Consider the following 16,990-nt stretch of genomic DNA (forward strand, 5'->3'; position numbering starts at 1 on the left):
AAAATTAACAAAAAATTAACAAAAAAATAAACAAAATTATTTTCTATCGCGCCTAGGGTCATTCATGTTGTGGGTGAGCTGTCGCCTATCCCAGCTGACTTATCGAACTCTGGTTGTTAGCCAATTACAGCGGTGTTATTTTTTTGAGCTACACTTACTTATTCACAAGAATAAACGACAATGTTTAATATGGCTGAAATCTTGCATACAGCCCAACAACCTAAACTGTTAGCAATGTAGGAGAACATGCAAATGCTACAGACCGATCTGAGACCAAATTTAAAATCAGAACCTTTGACTGTGAGGCAATTGCGCTGATTATGTGCTGCCTATTAACAAAACACCTGAAAATTATTTGCCAAAGATTATGCTAAAAATGTGATAATAGACTAAACCTTATCGATTACTATGGTGACCTTTTAGTATACGCTGTAATCTTTTAAACGTTGAAATGGGTTGGTGCGTTCGTTACCTTAGCTTCATTGCAGTTCAAATCATTTTTGTATCAGCTGTGTGTGGAGCTGCAACAATCTTGTCTACGACTCTACGTTATCTTTTTTTTCCTGTTTGTCACCATAAATCATTGATGAGCAACTTGTTCGGAGGAGAGCTTGCTTTAGAAAACTCAAAGCTCAAATTACCAGTATTGAGCAAAACATCACGCATGACTCACCAACAACATTGGAGTCATTCAACTTAGACAAATCATGACAAAGTGATCGAAGATCTTCTTACAAACTTGGACCGAATGTTAAGAGCAAAGTTTTAAATGTCTGATGTCTATGGATGCTTTTAACTGTGAACAAAAATAGTGTCAAGCAGGAATTAAAGTGCCATAAACTACAATTGTTGCAAATAGTATACAATTTGGAATATGACCAAAATCTTGATGAGATCTGTGAACACGTGAGGTGCATAAATAATGTTAAGTTTATTGTTTTTAATGTCATCATATATGACATATGGTCCAATTATATTTAGATTAGCAACGTGATAACATTTCCTCAAAATGAAAATCTGTCAAAATCCAAAGTCTGGTTGGAAAAGCCACTTTAACCTGAACACAAGGTAGCTAAAATTTTGAATGACAGGTAAAGTGTTCCAGAAAGTGTGTTGTGGAAATTGCCTTTTTGGTGAACCCTTCTTATTGCCTATTGAAAATCTGGTGAAAAAGAAAAAAAGGACCTTAAAACAGCATAAAAGTATCACTTCAATATTTTCCAACATATCGCTTAAAATAAACTTTACACATTCAATTATTTGGCCATGCTGAAATCGATTTTGAATTTATTTGTCATGAAAATGCCCATTTAAAGTGGGTAGCATCACATTAATTCACTTGTTCACGTGTCCTTTTGCCACCTTTGCATGAAGAATTTTTTATTTTTTTTAACATTCACATTCACTCAGAACGTATGGCTTACACACTCAAGACAGCACGGAAAAGGAAGCCCCCATCTTTGGCAGACCCACTTCCGTCACTCCTCAGTCGACAGAGCGTTCCGTCTCTGAGACAGAATGCCCACTTCTGCTGGTAACACTATTTCTCATGAACTACTTGATGGATTTTGCTCAAATTTGTAATACAGTACATCTACTTTTAAAGATATTGAGTACAACTATGAAGTTTGGTGCTACACAGATAATTCTACTTGATGCTAGACGCTTGTGCATGTGTGTATTTGTGTAGCCAGAAGAAAGCGGCCGGGGGAAGCTGGGATAGGCTATAGCACACTACATGATTGAATGAGAAGTGATGTTTTCAAAACCAAATTAAAATTTGTAAAGCACCATGGAACAAACTGTCGTCTAAGTCCATTTTTTTAAGTATACTATCATGCTAAATTTTTAGTGATCAAATACAAAAAATAATATCTAAAAAGCAATATCACCAACAGTTTCATACTCCAAGCTGTCAGGATCCTGAACTCTCTCCCCCCTCCACCCTCGGCTGCATAACGTCCTGTTCTTTTACGCTATATTCTGGCTGTCTGCTGTATTCACGCTTGTTCCATTTTTCTCCTCTTATTTGTCTATTTATTTATTTATTGTTTATTTATTGGGTTATTTGCTTATTACTTATTCATCGCTCTTGTCTATTCGTTTTTACTCTTTGTGCTATTTGCTGTATGTCTTGTGTAGTGTGTCTAGTCACCGTGGGACGGTGGGAAACGTAATTTCGATCTCTTTGTATGTCTTAACATGTGAAGAAATTGACAATAAAGCAGACTTTGACTTTTGACTTTGATATGAATGAAAAGACAACATGTATTTGGCATGCATTGATTAAAAAAAAAAAAGCCTCTCAAAGGTCTTACACCGTAATCATATACACCAAAGCATGATATTGTCTCTTATTCACAGTGTGCTACCATATTCTGAAATGTATTTTCCATTCTCGCCATACTGTATCTTAAGAGTGATCAACTTTAAGTACAGTATTTTCTGTTGGCAATCTCTGCCACAACGTCTTCAAACTTTTTGACATTATATTTTGTTAACACAACACATCTTCCACATTTAAAGCCATGAACATGAAACACGTGAAAAACGTATCATCAGGTATGCTATGGAAAATAACCCATTTCCACTTAATTTTATTGAAATAGTGTTCTACAAATTTGAAATATTTATTTGTGTATCAATGCCTATAATGTATGGAGATCATAATTGTTTACTTTTTCTTCCATTTTTGTTTGGTGTTGTTAGTTTATTCAAATGTAAATTATGTTGCCTTGGCTCAATAATATGTTGGGAAAAGAGCATGTCTGGGAGAGAATGATCAAGTGGTTCTTTCCCAGAAATTCCCACATTCCAGCTAAAGCCCCATCAAACACTTTGCTATGGCATGGAAAAGCTGCACAACTCAGCTGCTCACTACAATGTGCCGAAATGAGCTAAAAGGCAACATTTATAAAAGAATGCAATGTACACTGCCAAGTGTTTTGTGATAATGAGAAGAGACACACCACGCATGCACAAGTATTTTCCTTAAGTTGGGCATCTGCAACGTGACTCACATTGCGTGTCATTCAACTTTTAAGTTTGGATTTTTTTGACTGCTAAAACTGCAAATAACAGACTTATTTTGGGGTAAATCATAAATCTTTCGATGGCTGATTTCATCAATGATTTCCCTGATGACGAAGCCATTACTGACTGAACCTGAGCTTTGCTTCATGGAACATTAAATACATAACTTCCTCTCAAGGGGCTTAAAGCAGCTTTCTGCCTTTAAGGCTGCAGCCAGGAAATGAAAACAGCCATTAGAATTGAAGCAACCCAGAGTGCCGGGATGATGTACGCTTGCAATGGCATCACTCTTGATTAGGTCCTTCAGGTGTTACGCCTGTACAGATGGAGACTAGTGTTAGCGAGTTCTGCTATCAAACACAGTGCAGTAAATGTTTGTCGAGCAGGGAAGTAAGACGACGAGCCTGATGAAAAATCATTTTAACATCAAACACTTGAACAGATAGTCCGCGACATGGTGAATGATAGCATCTTCTGTGATCCATATAATTTCCCATCATACTCCTTCTCTGGTTTATAGTTTATAGCCTAGTATCAATCTGAACTATAGGCCACCTGACAATCCTTCTTCAGGTGACAGGTTGATGACAAATGTCCATTTCATCAATGCCGGCAGCATTTCCAAAGCTCTCACATCTCATCTCTAATCTGTGCCGTGTCCAGGCAACTTAGGCCTGCTAATATCCCCAACCACACCCCATCTCCTCTGCGCTGCGAGCAGCACTAATGGTCATGCACACAGCCTCTCTGGCGGGTTTGTAAAAAAATGTTGTGTATGTTTTTTGTTTTTTTTGGGGGTAGTGTTCTCATGAGTTATGTCATTGTTATTGCCATGATTGTAAAACCAATAACTTCCACATCTTACAACTAGAAATCTACATAACAAGTGCTGATTGGAGGCAAATCTGGAATTGTAACATGAAGCATGGGGTGCAGTCCCCATTGATAAAAAAAAATAAAAAATAAATGAGTGGGATGTATGATGCTATGATTCATCAGCACCACCGCTACTGTCACACCCTATTCTTCTACCTAATGCCACCATAGAAATAAAGTAGTGGTTGACCCTATTTCAGGTCATGTCAAATTGACACTGAGATTGTGTTTTTTTTTAAGGTATTGATCCAGGCAGTGATGCTATCACATAGTATATGTAACGACGTGACTGTTCTGAGCTGTTGCTACAATGCCTCAACACAGATGCACTTTATATTTAGCGCATGCAGCACACACCGACTATGTAATAGTCACACACACGCACACAAACACACACACACACACACACGTGTATATATATATATATATATATATATATATATATATATATATATATATATATATATATATATATATATATATATATATATATATATATATATATATATATATATATATATATATATATATATATATATATATATAGCAGCTATAGCACTGGGGCTGAATTAAAAGGCGGGGCGGTGTTATTCACAAACATTAACTGGTAACTGGTAAACTCGAGTGGATGTGGCCATCCTTTGCATAGCATTAACTTGCAATGAAATGGATGCTCTTACTTTAACATGGCTTGTTCTTTGTCCTCTTCCTCCTTTTGCCGAGCCATCACTGCCATGATGATTTTCCGCTCCTCCTCGGTGAGATGGCTCAAATCCGGAAGGTCCGGCATAGTTGGCGGCACGGTAGGTGGGCGAGGGCCGCTTTGTGGCCCCACCGAGGCGGACATCTTTTCCACCAGCACTCCACCACCACCGCCACCACCACCTCCTCCACCTCTTCCTCGTCGTGTCGTTTCGGCTGACCGGATCTTACGGACGTTTGCTCAGCCACACCTCAAGAAAGGCTGCGCGGATATAGCGGCAATGCCCTCCGCCCGAGGGAATAGTGCAAGCCGCTCATCGTTGCGAGCATCCTCGGTTGTGCTCTTTGTCGGTGGCCCCAGTCCGTCCGGAAGCACCTTCACTTCACCAAGAGCTCATTTCTGCGGTTAAGGCCGATGGTAGAGTTAAGCCAAGGAGGAGACGCTGGGTCTCGTTTGGTTCGTTCCCGCTGTCTTTTCTCATCTGGAGCATCAAGATGAGTGTGGTATAGGCGGAGTCTCTCGCTCTCTGTCTCTCTCGCTCCCTCTCTCGCCCTCGATCTCTCTTTCTTTCTCTCTCTCTTTTTCTGTCTGTCTCTCCTTTTGCGGGGGGGCGCTTACTCATGTGAAACTGGGGTCCTTACCGCCATAGGTGCAGTCTTTTGACGTGACAACTTAACACCCACGCGTATGGGTTAAGTGCAGTCCCACTCTCACATTCAACTCCTTCAGACGCACGCTCGTAAACTTCTCTCCCAACCCATCTGAACACATTTCAGCACCAAGGACAGCGCATTCTCAACAATGTCAACTTTTGTTGTTTTTGGAGGGAGGACATCCCTGAAGTAGCTATTAAACTCTCAAAGTTCTTCTGCTGATGTCGCTATGCCACCCGGTCACTTAAGTTGACGTCACCAAGGAGGTGACTGTGCTGCGATGACGTCTACTTCCTGTGGTGCATTATTTTGTCATCACATAGGTCGTGACAAAGGAACATCAGTCCAACGGAGCAGAATTTTGCTGCAAGCCATCAGATTTTAAGTAGGAGATAGAATTATGGTCTATCATCTGCACTGACCAATACGGGCTATATTACATCACGCACATTCTGTGAGATGAACGCCATATTTTACTCACAAAACAGATTGGTTTAAATTATATTTTATGTTAGTACACGAGGAAGTATTTTTTTATTAATTAGAAATACAATTTAATCCATTTAATTAATAAAACAATTTCATTTTGGGGCAGGTGATACCATCCATCCATTATCTGAACTGTTTATCCTCACAACGCTAATGGGTGCGCTGTACCCTATGCCAGGTCTTTTGAGGCAATAAGTTAAATTAAGAGAAAGAAAAGAATAGGACTAAAACGTGCGTGTCCCACATTATTTTTTCACACACCACAAGGCGGTGTAACAAGTTGCCACACGATGGCACTATAAAATCTCCCAGTTCTCATTTCCCACATAAAATAAAGAGCACGGCAACTGCTCATTATTTTATATAACAGGAACTTAATTTTTTTTAAATTAGGTTTTCTTACAATATAGGTATCCCGCTGAGATTTTTAAAAAATATATTTATGAAGAGCACATCTGTTTTATCAGCAAACAGTCCAACCATATTTAGAAACGGCCACCCGGGTAATAATTCACATTTGTATATTAAATTTGGGCATAGCAAATATCAAATTTAATTTGTCGGGATTGTTTGGCGGGGCAGGTGCAGAAATAACATATTACAACTCTTTATTCAACAAAAAATGAAACCAAGACCTTGTACTGTACATTGTTTCAACCGTACACCAGATACTGTTGAAAGTAATGGTCTCAATTTCAATTTAATCTGAAACCTTCAATTGGAGGATCGTTTCAACTGCAATTAATTTTGTTTTACTTTAGACTACATTGACATCTAGCGTGCAGATGGAAACACTGCAATTCAGTAAGACTTACAAACAAAAAATCGCACCCAGAACTATGCATTGATTAAAATGTACTTGTACTTTTTCCGTACAAACAAGGAAATTAGTAAAGAAGTAAAAGCAGAATTGTGAACAGTTAAGAGATTGTTTCTTTTCCCAGTCATCGTGCTTCCATGTTTGAGGTCTTTTACAGCATATTTAAAAAAAATAAAAATATCCAAATTTGTTTCCTTGCACTGAATGCATTAATTTTAGGAAGTTACATTTAATTCCTTTATTTTGTTGTGAACTGCCTTTAGTTGTTTTAAATACCACTATATTTCTTGCATATGTGCATTATAAATTATTATGCTCCTCTTATATTAAGCAAGGAGGAAACAAATTGTATGATTGCTATCTGTCATTCTGGATTGAGCAACACATTGCTGGATTGAGCTAATCACAGGGTTGTGATATGGAGATAGACAACCAGTTGTCCCACATTCACAGCTACGGGTCTTGAATTCATCTGCTGCACCATCCTTCGGACTGCGTTGGAAGGTTGGAGTATGTGGAGAGGATTCACACAAACAGGGTGGACTTGAAATCTTACCTTAGCCAACCAGCACGCTTCTTCTTGCTGTGAGTAGCACTGCACTCCTTGTGTTCTGATCAGATACCGTGCGACGTAACAATCAACCAAAAATTTCTTAAAATAATAAAGAAATGACCCAATTTTATGGTCACACAAACCATTTATTGGCATTTGACGGAAAGGGCATTTGACAAGTTTGTTCAATTTCAAATCTGCCGGGAATTGCACTTTGTTACTCTTACTTTTTGGTGAATTTTTGTCATGTTTATATGGCGCGCCAAATTTGGGTCACAAAAAAATCCAATAATAATAAGTATGACGTGAGTTTTTAAATCTTGACATAGATCTGTTGGTTGGGATCCGGTCTCTCTACTTCTTGATGACATCAACGTCCACATCTTCTGTGCGGGACACCACTTTTCCATCAATTATCTCCTCAATCACAATTCTCCTTCTCTGGGTAACAACAGGTTGAGCTGAAGAGAGATTTGGAATAAGAATTAATTTGCATTTATATATTCAGATCACTCAAATAAAATAAAAATAAAAGTGATGTAATCCACTTACATTTGACTTCCTGGACGATTTTTACGGTCCTGCAAGTAAGGAAAAGAGAAAGTGTTTCAGTTTAGTTTCTGGGGTTGTTGATTGTTTTGTTTGAAAGGGCTACGAGAAGAAAAGCTTAGTAAGCATCTGTGTCTTACTTGACATTTTCTCCATCCAGCAATCTTCTGTATTCGGCGATCTCCATCTCCAGCCTGCACTTGATGTCGAGCAAGATCTGGTATTCTGATCCTTGTCTTTCGATTTCCACTCTCATCTTGCTGAGCTCGTTCTCCAGGTTGTTGACCATCGTCTGGAGCTGGTTCATCTGCATCGAGTAGCGAGACTCTGTTTCTGCCAACTGACTCTCCACAGCAGCTTTCTGTCGAGATAAAACAAAAAGAATGTGAAGTTTGGAAGTGCTTTGAGGTTCTATCTTGATTTGATATGATCTCCCATTACCAGGCTAAGCTGAGATTGGAGTTCAATCTGCAGGGCTTGCAATGTTCTCTGGAGCTCGCTAATTTCACTGCGGGAGGTCTGAAGGATCTCCGTGCTGTTTGCAACTTGCTTGTTCAACTCGTCAAACTGCAAGATGTGGATGAAGGGCAAAGTTATTCAAGCTGTTGTAAACCCTTTGGCCTTTTACATTGTAAGGTTCAATGTTTTTCTCCTGACCTTGGCCTTGTACCAGTTGTCCATATCACGGCGGTTCTTCTCAGTGATAGCCTCATACTGTCTTCTGATCTCCTCGATGGTTTTGGACATGTCCTCCTGGGGTCTGGCGTCCACTTCGACATTCACAGCGGAGGTATTCACTTGGCTTCGCAAGGCCGCTAATTCCTGGATGAAGAAATTAGACAAGTTCTACAAAGGCAGGTAAATACATTTTTTTTAAGATTGTATCATACCACGTTAATGTTTACATTTTAGTCGAAGTGGTGACACTAAAGTCAGTGACTATCTCTCAGGTGCCCGAGGGTTTGCTTCAAAACTTCATTATGTTTAACTAAGATACTTTTTGCATCACATTTGCTATTTCAGTCCATGTCAGTGACGATCTCTCATGTGCCCGAGGGTTTGCTTCAAAACTTCATTATGTTTAACTAAGATACTTTTTGCATCACATTTGCTATTTCAGTCCATGAGCAAACGTGCAAATTTTTGCTTCAGGTGTTTGTCAAGTTGCAAGAAGAAGATGAAATGTCAGTGCATGTTAAACAAATTGATCACTACCTTGTGACTGAATAGACTGGCTCGGCAACTTACTATACCAAGTCCTCTTTGTGTATAACTTGTGGACACCCAAAACAGTCCTCAGGACTTGTTAGTTTAGGAAGTGTCTCCGGAAGACGGCAGTGTAAATATATGACTTGTGGTAGCTCACGCTCATATAATCTCTGTGCAACTACAGTATATGACCGTAATAACATCAACGGATCACTTCAAACTGCCTGTAAAAAAAATTCCATTGTAAACAACGATATAGTGTATATTATCAACGGTGCCAAATGTGCCCATCCCGAAATACTAAGACTTGGGGATGGACACATAGGTGCTTCTGCGAGTAGACGTGTGACCTCGGCATGGTTCTTCTTCAGGTAGATCAGTTCTTCCTTCAGGCCTTCCACTTGCATCTCCAGGTCGGTGCGAGACATTGTCAGGTCATCCACGACTTTGCGCAGTCCGGCAATATCTGCCTCCACTGACATGCGCACAGCCAGCTCGTTCTCAAACCTGTTGGTCATTAAACACAGTGACGCTCAGCTCATGTCGGGGCATCAGCTGATTTAGTATTACTACCAACAAGACAAGATGAACTGAAACCAGTTTAACCAGCTTTCCCACCCTTAACGTCTTTGTGACAAAACAGCATCCCTGCTTAAATTCGACCCCCAACAGCTTCATGTAACACATCTGAAATAGCTAATGACCAAGACCTGCAATTTGCTTTATAAGAATAGCAAGGTGTATTTCACGAGTAGTGGCAAAAAAAAAAAAACCTTGTCTATGTGTTCTTCTATCTTCAAAGTTTAAACTCACTTTACATAGTTAAGAATTGATGGTGTCAACCACAACAGTTATTTGCAGCCATTTGGAATCAATGTGAGTGTCATTTAAGGCTCATGCAAGTGGCTCGTGTCATTTTGAGTTGTTGTTATTATTATTATAAGTAGTAGTAGTATTGTTGTTATTTAATCCACTCACTTGATCCTGAAGTCCTCTCCTGCCAGTCGCGCATTGTCGATCTGCAGCATCAACCTGGCATTGATCTGAGCAGCATCACTTATCTAAAATGGCAACCCCCCCAAAAAAAGCATAACTGTAAACCAAAATGGTCCTATACATCTTTTACTTTACCGAATATACCGGTACAACGTGGGTTTGCCTTGCAGAGCTTCTCACCTTTCTGCGCAGGTCAACGATGATTGCCTCGTACTTGGAGTAATCTCTCAAAGTTGGAGTCTGCTTGTCGTACCACTCGCGGATTTGACGCTCCAATTGAGCGTTGGCGCTCTCGAGCGATCGCACCTTGTCCAGATAAGTGGCCAGGCGGTCGTTGAGATTCTGCATGGTCGCCTTCTCGCTGCCGCCGACATCGAAGCTGTTGCCATCCATGATTCCGCCAAAAGAGTAGCTCATGTCCATGCCAGAACTGAGCCCAGTGCCGTAGGACATCTTCGCACTTCTACTACTGTAACCAGAGTAAAGGCTGGCAGCCCGCCGGGAGCCGGACACGGGCATAGAGGAGAGGGACATTGCCGATACTCCCATACGGTTTGACATGTTGACTAATTTATGGGCTCGGGATGCACTCTTCTCGGAAATTTGACAAAGCCAAAGACAGGCGAGGAGGAGACGGTCTACTGCCGGGCTCGACGATGGATTATATAGCGCGCCATGGGGGGCGGTCCGTCAGGTGGGTTGATACCGAGACAGTGCTATCTGTGCTCCACGCCAACGTGTGGTATGACTTCATGACCTGATGGGTGTGTCAGAAGTCGAGCAGCTGCCCTGGCTGGCACAGATCACCGAGTACGGGTTTAGGCATGTGAGACACCCACATACTTTTAATTAAACCTGTCTCACTCCCTGTCTGAGCTAAAACCGTAGAATGGAAATTTAACCTTGATATGATTTCTTCATGATGGTTCTCAAATTCTAAATGAAATCCATTCAATTCCTATTGATCAGAAAGAACTAATCGTTTCGTTAAAGATGAAAAGGTGTCATGCATGTAATGTTTCAAAAACTGTAAAAAAAAAAAAAAATGGGGTGTGAAATTTACTTGAAAAAATCTAGTGAAGTTTTTTCCAGTCAGAAATTCAAAGTAAATTTTACAAGGAGGGTTATTGAGCAAATGTTTCTAATTTATTTAAAAAAGAAAGGGTGACCTTTAAAGTAAATTTTAAATATGTTTTTACAGTGTGGACATTTCTGTTATGTATTGCTGACAATTATAGAATATAACGGAATAAAGTACAGTTTCTTAGTGTAGCAGAATATTCAAAATTAGTTAATTGAATTTTCATTTTTTGTCAATATGAAATAAGCAAACTGCTGAGGTAGATCACAAGGACATAAAAATTTTATGTAAATTGAATTCAAAAGAAAAAAAAGAAAAATAAATTAAATCAACATTCCACGCCTCGCCTAGCAAGTCGCGTATCTGTGGTTCACATGAGAGACTCGTTCATACTTTATGATGGCTGTTTTTAAAATGTACATGCATTGTTCATGATTTTCTCAGAAGGTATTTATTGCATCAGTCAGCATTTCAGAATAATTGCACCCTTGAATTATGAATATTAAAAACCTCTCAATCACATGTCGCTAATTTTATCTATCTTTATTATTTTCCATTAGGTCTATAACTTTCAAAAGAAAAAAGACACTTTAACTAAGAGAAGCTGCAGGATACTTACACCCTCATGATATAAATTTACATTACGAAACAAATTACTTAACAAAAATGCTGTCCATGGAAAGAAAAAAAAATACAATCGGCTAAATCATCAACCTAATCAATGAACAAATTGCTGTAGACCGACCACAACCTGAAAAAGAAATAGTTTAGTTATGTATGTTGAATTTGTGTCTTAAAATATTTTCTGTCTGAACTATTTCATTAAGGAAATTCTTTGTGCCAAATCAGTTTACAGTTGATGATAGCAACAACGATACTTGTTTGGGGTGTGCTGTCGTGTCCCAACTGCCTGTGGATAACAAGAGGTTATCTGATGGATGACGCCCATGATTGTTCCTCAGCTGGATAAACTGGTGGAATTAGTTACTGTCTCTCGCCCTTTCTCTGTGACCACTAAATTAAGTTCTCTTTGTTTCCTTTTTAAATTGCATTTCACTTTTACCGCAAACAACAATAATCCCACACCCAACCGCATTGGCTCGTACAAATGATGTGTTCTACCATTGGCATGTACTAGACTTCACTACTCGATAAAAACCTGTGACGTTACAAAGAGTATCACTGTACCTGCCAGTTAGCCTCGTAGCGTATAGAATACTTTCTGTCTTGGAAACTTGTCATAAAACACATTTATTCTCATTAAACACACATTAAACACACATTACACTTATGCATTGCAGATGAGTGTGGCATCCATGCAGGTATTAACTTTGGGTTAATTGTACCTTGGCATCCATTACTCTGAGTTAATGCAAGTTGTAATGTTTCAAAAATTCGGGAAATGATCAAATGAATCTCACTTCACACAGTTCTCCAAACACCTCTCGTCATAAAAATGTGTATGAACTTGCAACGTGGGTTCCCAGCAAGGATATTTTGCAAGGATATATTTTATGTCGTTCATGTTGACACCATATTTAAATGTCAGCACAGAAATGGTAAAGTGGAAACATGAGCCCTGCTGCGTGTGCTGATAGTTGACTTCCTGACTTGTTTAGCTGAAAACCTGTTTGCCTAACCCTGTTCTACGTAATACTCAATGACTGCGAGACGGTGACACACCTAGTTTAATTGTTTTGTGAGCTTATGCAACCATCAGGTACTTAGAAAAGTATCAAAGCGTGAAAAGGACAGCAATTTTTGTCCAACCACTTAACTGTAAGTAAGGAGCAATGAGAAAAATATTGACTGATGGTGTTAAAGTATGCACAGTATCTTTATGAAGATAGCATGTCATTTAGTTTCACTCCACAAAACAATATCATTACTATATAAAGCTACAGTGCCATAAAAAAGTATTTGCACGCTCAGAAAATTCAGATTTTTTTGTGTAGTTTCCCTACTTTAATATATACGACCCATATCAACATAAGATATAAATTTTCAATGGTGAGTTCATTTTTTAAAGGAATAAAAAACACTCAAAGCTTCCTGGGCCAACCTGTGTGCAAATGTTCATATATATATATATATATATATATATATATATATATATATATATATATATATATATATATATATATATATATATATATATATATATATATATATATATATGGATCGATAGATAGATAGATAGATAGATAGATAGATAGATAGATAGATAGATAGATAGATAGATAGATAGATAGATAGATAGATAGATAGATAGATAGATAGATAGATAGATAGATAGATAGATAGATAGATAGATAGATAGATAGATAGATAGATAGATAGATAGATAGATAGATAGATAGATAGATAGATAGATAGATAGATAGATAGATAGATAGATAGATAGATAGATAGATAGATAGATAGATAGATAGATAGATAGATAGATAGATAGATAGATAGATAGATAGATAGATAGATAGATACTGTATGTATATGTGTATACATATGTACATATATGCATATATACTGCATGTACATTAAATACAATTGTGATGTTTGCAATTGTTTGATTTGTTTGATGATTTTCAACATTAGAATAGGCGTGCAAAAAACAAACAAAAGGCAGAAATTTTGGAAGCACTGTATATTATATATTATTGTATTATATAATATACGTTACTTCCTCTCATTTTGGAAAACTTTTTCTACAATTCTTAGCACTGACTTTTTCTTTATTTCTCAATCTGAGGTAGAAAGACTTCTAACACTAACCGAAGTTAATTACACGCAGCATTATTGTCTAATTGCTGTAATTGTGTTTGCGGACCGGTACAATACCTTCATCAATCAGGTGGAACCTCACTGCAGAGTTTGCATATGTGTGAGAAGAATTAGACCACTCCCTTCAGGTTTTTCATGTACAGTATTTCCCCATCTTCTTTTCCGCTTGATGAAATGTGAGGAATGAAGTTTTGATAATGACAAATCTACCATCTCTCCCACTGGTATGCTCTGCAGACCAGTCTAAGGTGTGGTTTGTTTGTTCGAGCAAGCAACAAAAAAATGGGGAAAGGTTTCTGTCTTTTGAAAGGAACTTCCTGGTCGGTCTAAATCTTTATACACCAGTTAATTTCTAAGTATGATAGAAACTGTTGAGATGAGTTTTGCCTCACCTGTTCTTGTCTTGTCGCACATGTTCAAAAAGACATGATTTGTCGTCAATTAACCTTCTAATTACGTTAATCAATTCAATTATCCTTGAAGTATCCTTGAATGTACAGAATAGGTGGGATTACATCATGGATGATCCAAGAGTTATATGGCACCCACACAAAAAGAAAAAGCGTCAGAAGATACAAAGCTTGATAAAATCAGGATTGTTAGACTTTTCACGGTTGAAGCTTTAATATGGGGGGGCTCTTTCCATTCCCTGCTAGGTTGTACCCATCTCAGCAGCCTTCCCTTCTGGTCCAAGCATGCAACTAAAAGTCATCTAATGACTTTCACCTAGTTCCCATTTACGTAATTTATGTAAGTAAATATTTATCTACATTCTACATCTTTATAGAGGCAGACACTTGGAACCACGCTTGGTGACATTCCATGTTAATAGAATTCATGCTCTTCAGACTTTCATAACAAAACTGCCAGCAACGACACAGCAAGAGTTTTCAATGGGGGAAAAACCCCCGAATGAATCAACTTAATCATAAATGCCATGTTGATGCCAACAGGAAGATACCATGTGTTAAGGGTGTGGAAGTTTCTTGAAGAAAGCCACTTAGGTTTTCACATTTTGTAGGACAACTGTTGCATAATTTTTCCACAGTGTGGATATAACCTTTTATACTATGTTTTTATTTTTATCTCCTTGTAATGTACTAGTCTGACTATCTGTCTGTTTGCTCTGTCAGGCTGAGTTAATGTAATGTACTAGTTTGTCTCTGTTCTATGTCCTGAGGACAACGAATGGAATTTAGGTCTGGCTAATTCCGACTGGTTTTACACTGGGATGTTTGTATATATGCCTATATCTTGAGTGTTCATCAAACTGGTGCTGTCCTGTCTAAATAATGAAATAAATAAAAAATAAAAATATCAACAATCAGTCAAGTTAAACGCCATTTGTAAGGACTTCTTTTTTAAGTTAGAAACATAACAGTAACTTGTAATGACATATATGAGTGTTTCATTTTGAAAACTAATATTAGTCCAACGATTGCAGTTGTTATAAGTGAAGACTTGAGTCATCTTTGTAAGTCATCCTTATCCTGCCTCTTTGGAGAGAGTGCTTATTTACTTTGGAGACCAGACATTTCATGAGCAAATTTACAGAACTGCCAAAGTACTTCAATGAAGAAAAGATCGTTATAAGGAGTTCACACCTACAAGATAAAGCTAAAGTTGTTTGTTTTTTCATCCAAGCTGGACAAAGTAATTTTTTCCCCACAAAATACATTCTGTGCTTGTTGTTCCATATAAATTTCCCACAAGATCAACCAGGAAGATAATTTTTAAGCGCATCTTATAGTCTAATTGGCACTTTATACAGGTAGGCTGTGGCTAATATTTTAAATATTACCAGTTTATTGCATGCACGCGCTATTGGCAGACATGTTCATGACAATAATATACACTACCGTTTGAAGGGTTGAGGTCACTTTGAAATATGTTTATTTTGTTAATCAAATTGCTATTTTTTCAACGAGGATAACATTAAACTAATCAGGAATACACTTGATACATTGCTCACGTTAATGCATTAAATGACGATTCTAGCTACAAACGTCTAGTTATTACTGCAATATCTACATAGGTGAAAGAGGCCCATTTCTAGCAATCATGCCTCCAATGGTCCATTGTGTTTGCTAATTGTGTTAGAAGGCTAATGGATGATTAGAAAAACCCTGTGCAATTATGTTACTTTTCATAGAATACACAAAGTTTCCTGGGTGGCCCCAAACTTTTGAACGATAGTATAGGCTATTTTACAAAATTCAGGGAACTCATGCCCTTCTTAACATCTAAGGCCCCATCCCTAAAGATGAGAGGCCAAGTGTACTGAGCCTGCGACAGAAGTGGTATAACATACAGAAGTGAGGCAGGGGCCCTCAAAACAAACATGAAGACAAACTAAACAGAGCAGAAATGAGGATGATCAGATGGATATGTGGTGTGTCAATGAGGGAGGAAAAGACCAGTGCAGAGCTGAGAAAGAAGATGGGAGTGGAGGCCATAGTGGATGTGGTGAGGAGAGGCAGACTGCGATGGTACGGACATGTAGTGAGGAAGGACGAGAATGACTGGGTGAAGAAAGTCATGTCGTATAACGTAGAGGGAACAAGACCAAGTGGCCGGCCTAAAAAGACCTGGAAGACGACCGTGGCAGCCGACATGAAGGCACTCGGCATCAACCACGAGATGGCCATGGACCGTTCCCGGTGGAAGAATGCCATATCGAGAATCAGGTCCAACCCAGCGGTGCCTGGAAAGCGGACTTTAAACCGATGAGGATGATGATGATGAGGCTATTTTACAAAAGAAGTGTAAAATAAACTCACTTCATGGCATAATTTAATACTGTGATGTGAAATGCAATTATTAATGATCAATTATTATATAAATTATAATATATTATCAATAATCCATAAAATTAACAGATCGAAAACGGGCAATACATGAAGCTTTTGCTGTTTTGCGAGTCATTATAGCTTATTTAAATGAAAAGACATCATGATTGTATTGCTTTGTTTCACATAAAGGTTTATGATCGTCTGAGGATTGCGGGTGACATTCAGTTGCTGGTCTGGCACTTTGCTATGGCGCTTGGTTTGCACCCATGTCTGTGATGATCGACATAGCCTTATTAAAAAGTATGAGATTCCTTAAAAAAAAAGGAAGGCGGAAAACGCAAAGCACACCTGGGAGAGAGTTCAAGGAAGTGGGAATATTTTGGAAGGAGGTGGAAAAGATCATCCAGGAAAAGGGGAATTGATTGTAATTTAGCGATTTCTGTTGCATTACTGAT

The 16,990-nt window shown here is 38.4% G+C and overlaps 2 protein-coding genes across 20 annotated transcripts in view; both read right to left on the reverse strand.

The window, feature by feature from the left end:
• The window catches only part of rims1b (regulating synaptic membrane exocytosis 1b), an 81,847-nt gene extending 76,387 nt beyond the window's left edge, over positions 1–5,460 (reverse strand). For 18 of the 19 annotated variants that reach the window (XR_015066089.1, XM_085912412.1, XM_085912411.1 and 15 more), the window contains exon 1: positions 4,590–5,460. Coding sequence is in view for 18 of the 19 variants with exons in the window: in XM_085912412.1 (XP_085768538.1) it covers positions 4,590–4,756 (167 nt within the window). In the remaining variant the exon portion in view is untranslated. Of the gene's footprint in view, positions 1–472; positions 590–4,589 lie in introns of those variants that run through there. The other variant, XM_085912416.1, reaches the window with a different exon arrangement.
• A 1,792-nt stretch (positions 5,461–7,252) lies between these two features.
• Positions 7,253–10,519, reverse strand: krt97 (keratin 97). The gene is made up of 8 exons (XM_085912428.1): positions 10,062–10,519; positions 9,864–9,946; positions 9,236–9,392; positions 8,334–8,498; positions 8,118–8,243; positions 7,817–8,037; positions 7,680–7,708; positions 7,253–7,588 (listed from the first exon to the last, which is right to left on the reverse strand). Exons 1-8 carry the CDS (start codon positions 10,440–10,442, stop codon positions 7,482–7,484), a joined length of 1,269 nt encoding a protein of 422 aa, XP_085768554.1. The 5' UTR covers positions 10,443–10,519; the 3' UTR covers positions 7,253–7,481.
• Between the last annotated feature and the right edge of the window lie 6,471 nt (positions 10,520–16,990).

This window comes from Syngnathus leptorhynchus, chromosome 5 (genome assembly GCF_054491065.1).
Source record: "Syngnathus leptorhynchus isolate UIUO chromosome 5, UIUO_Slep, whole genome shotgun sequence".
Lineage (NCBI taxonomy): Eukaryota > Metazoa > Chordata > Actinopteri > Syngnathiformes > Syngnathidae > Syngnathus > Syngnathus leptorhynchus.

Bases quoted from the DNA above. Each gene is read 5' to 3' on its own strand.
- krt97 (XM_085912428.1), bottom strand. From the start codon at position 10,442: ATGTCAAACCGTATGGGAGTATCGGCAATGTCCCTCTCCTCTATGCCC. The intron at 8,499-9,235 runs GTCACACGTCTA...TTCTTCATCCAG, and splicing joins TGAAGAAGAACCATGCCGAG to GAATTAGCGGCCTTGCGAAG. The intron at 7,709-7,816 runs GTAAGACACAGA...CCTTACTTGCAG, and splicing joins CTGGATGGAGAAAATGTCAA to GACCGTAAAAATCGTCCAGG.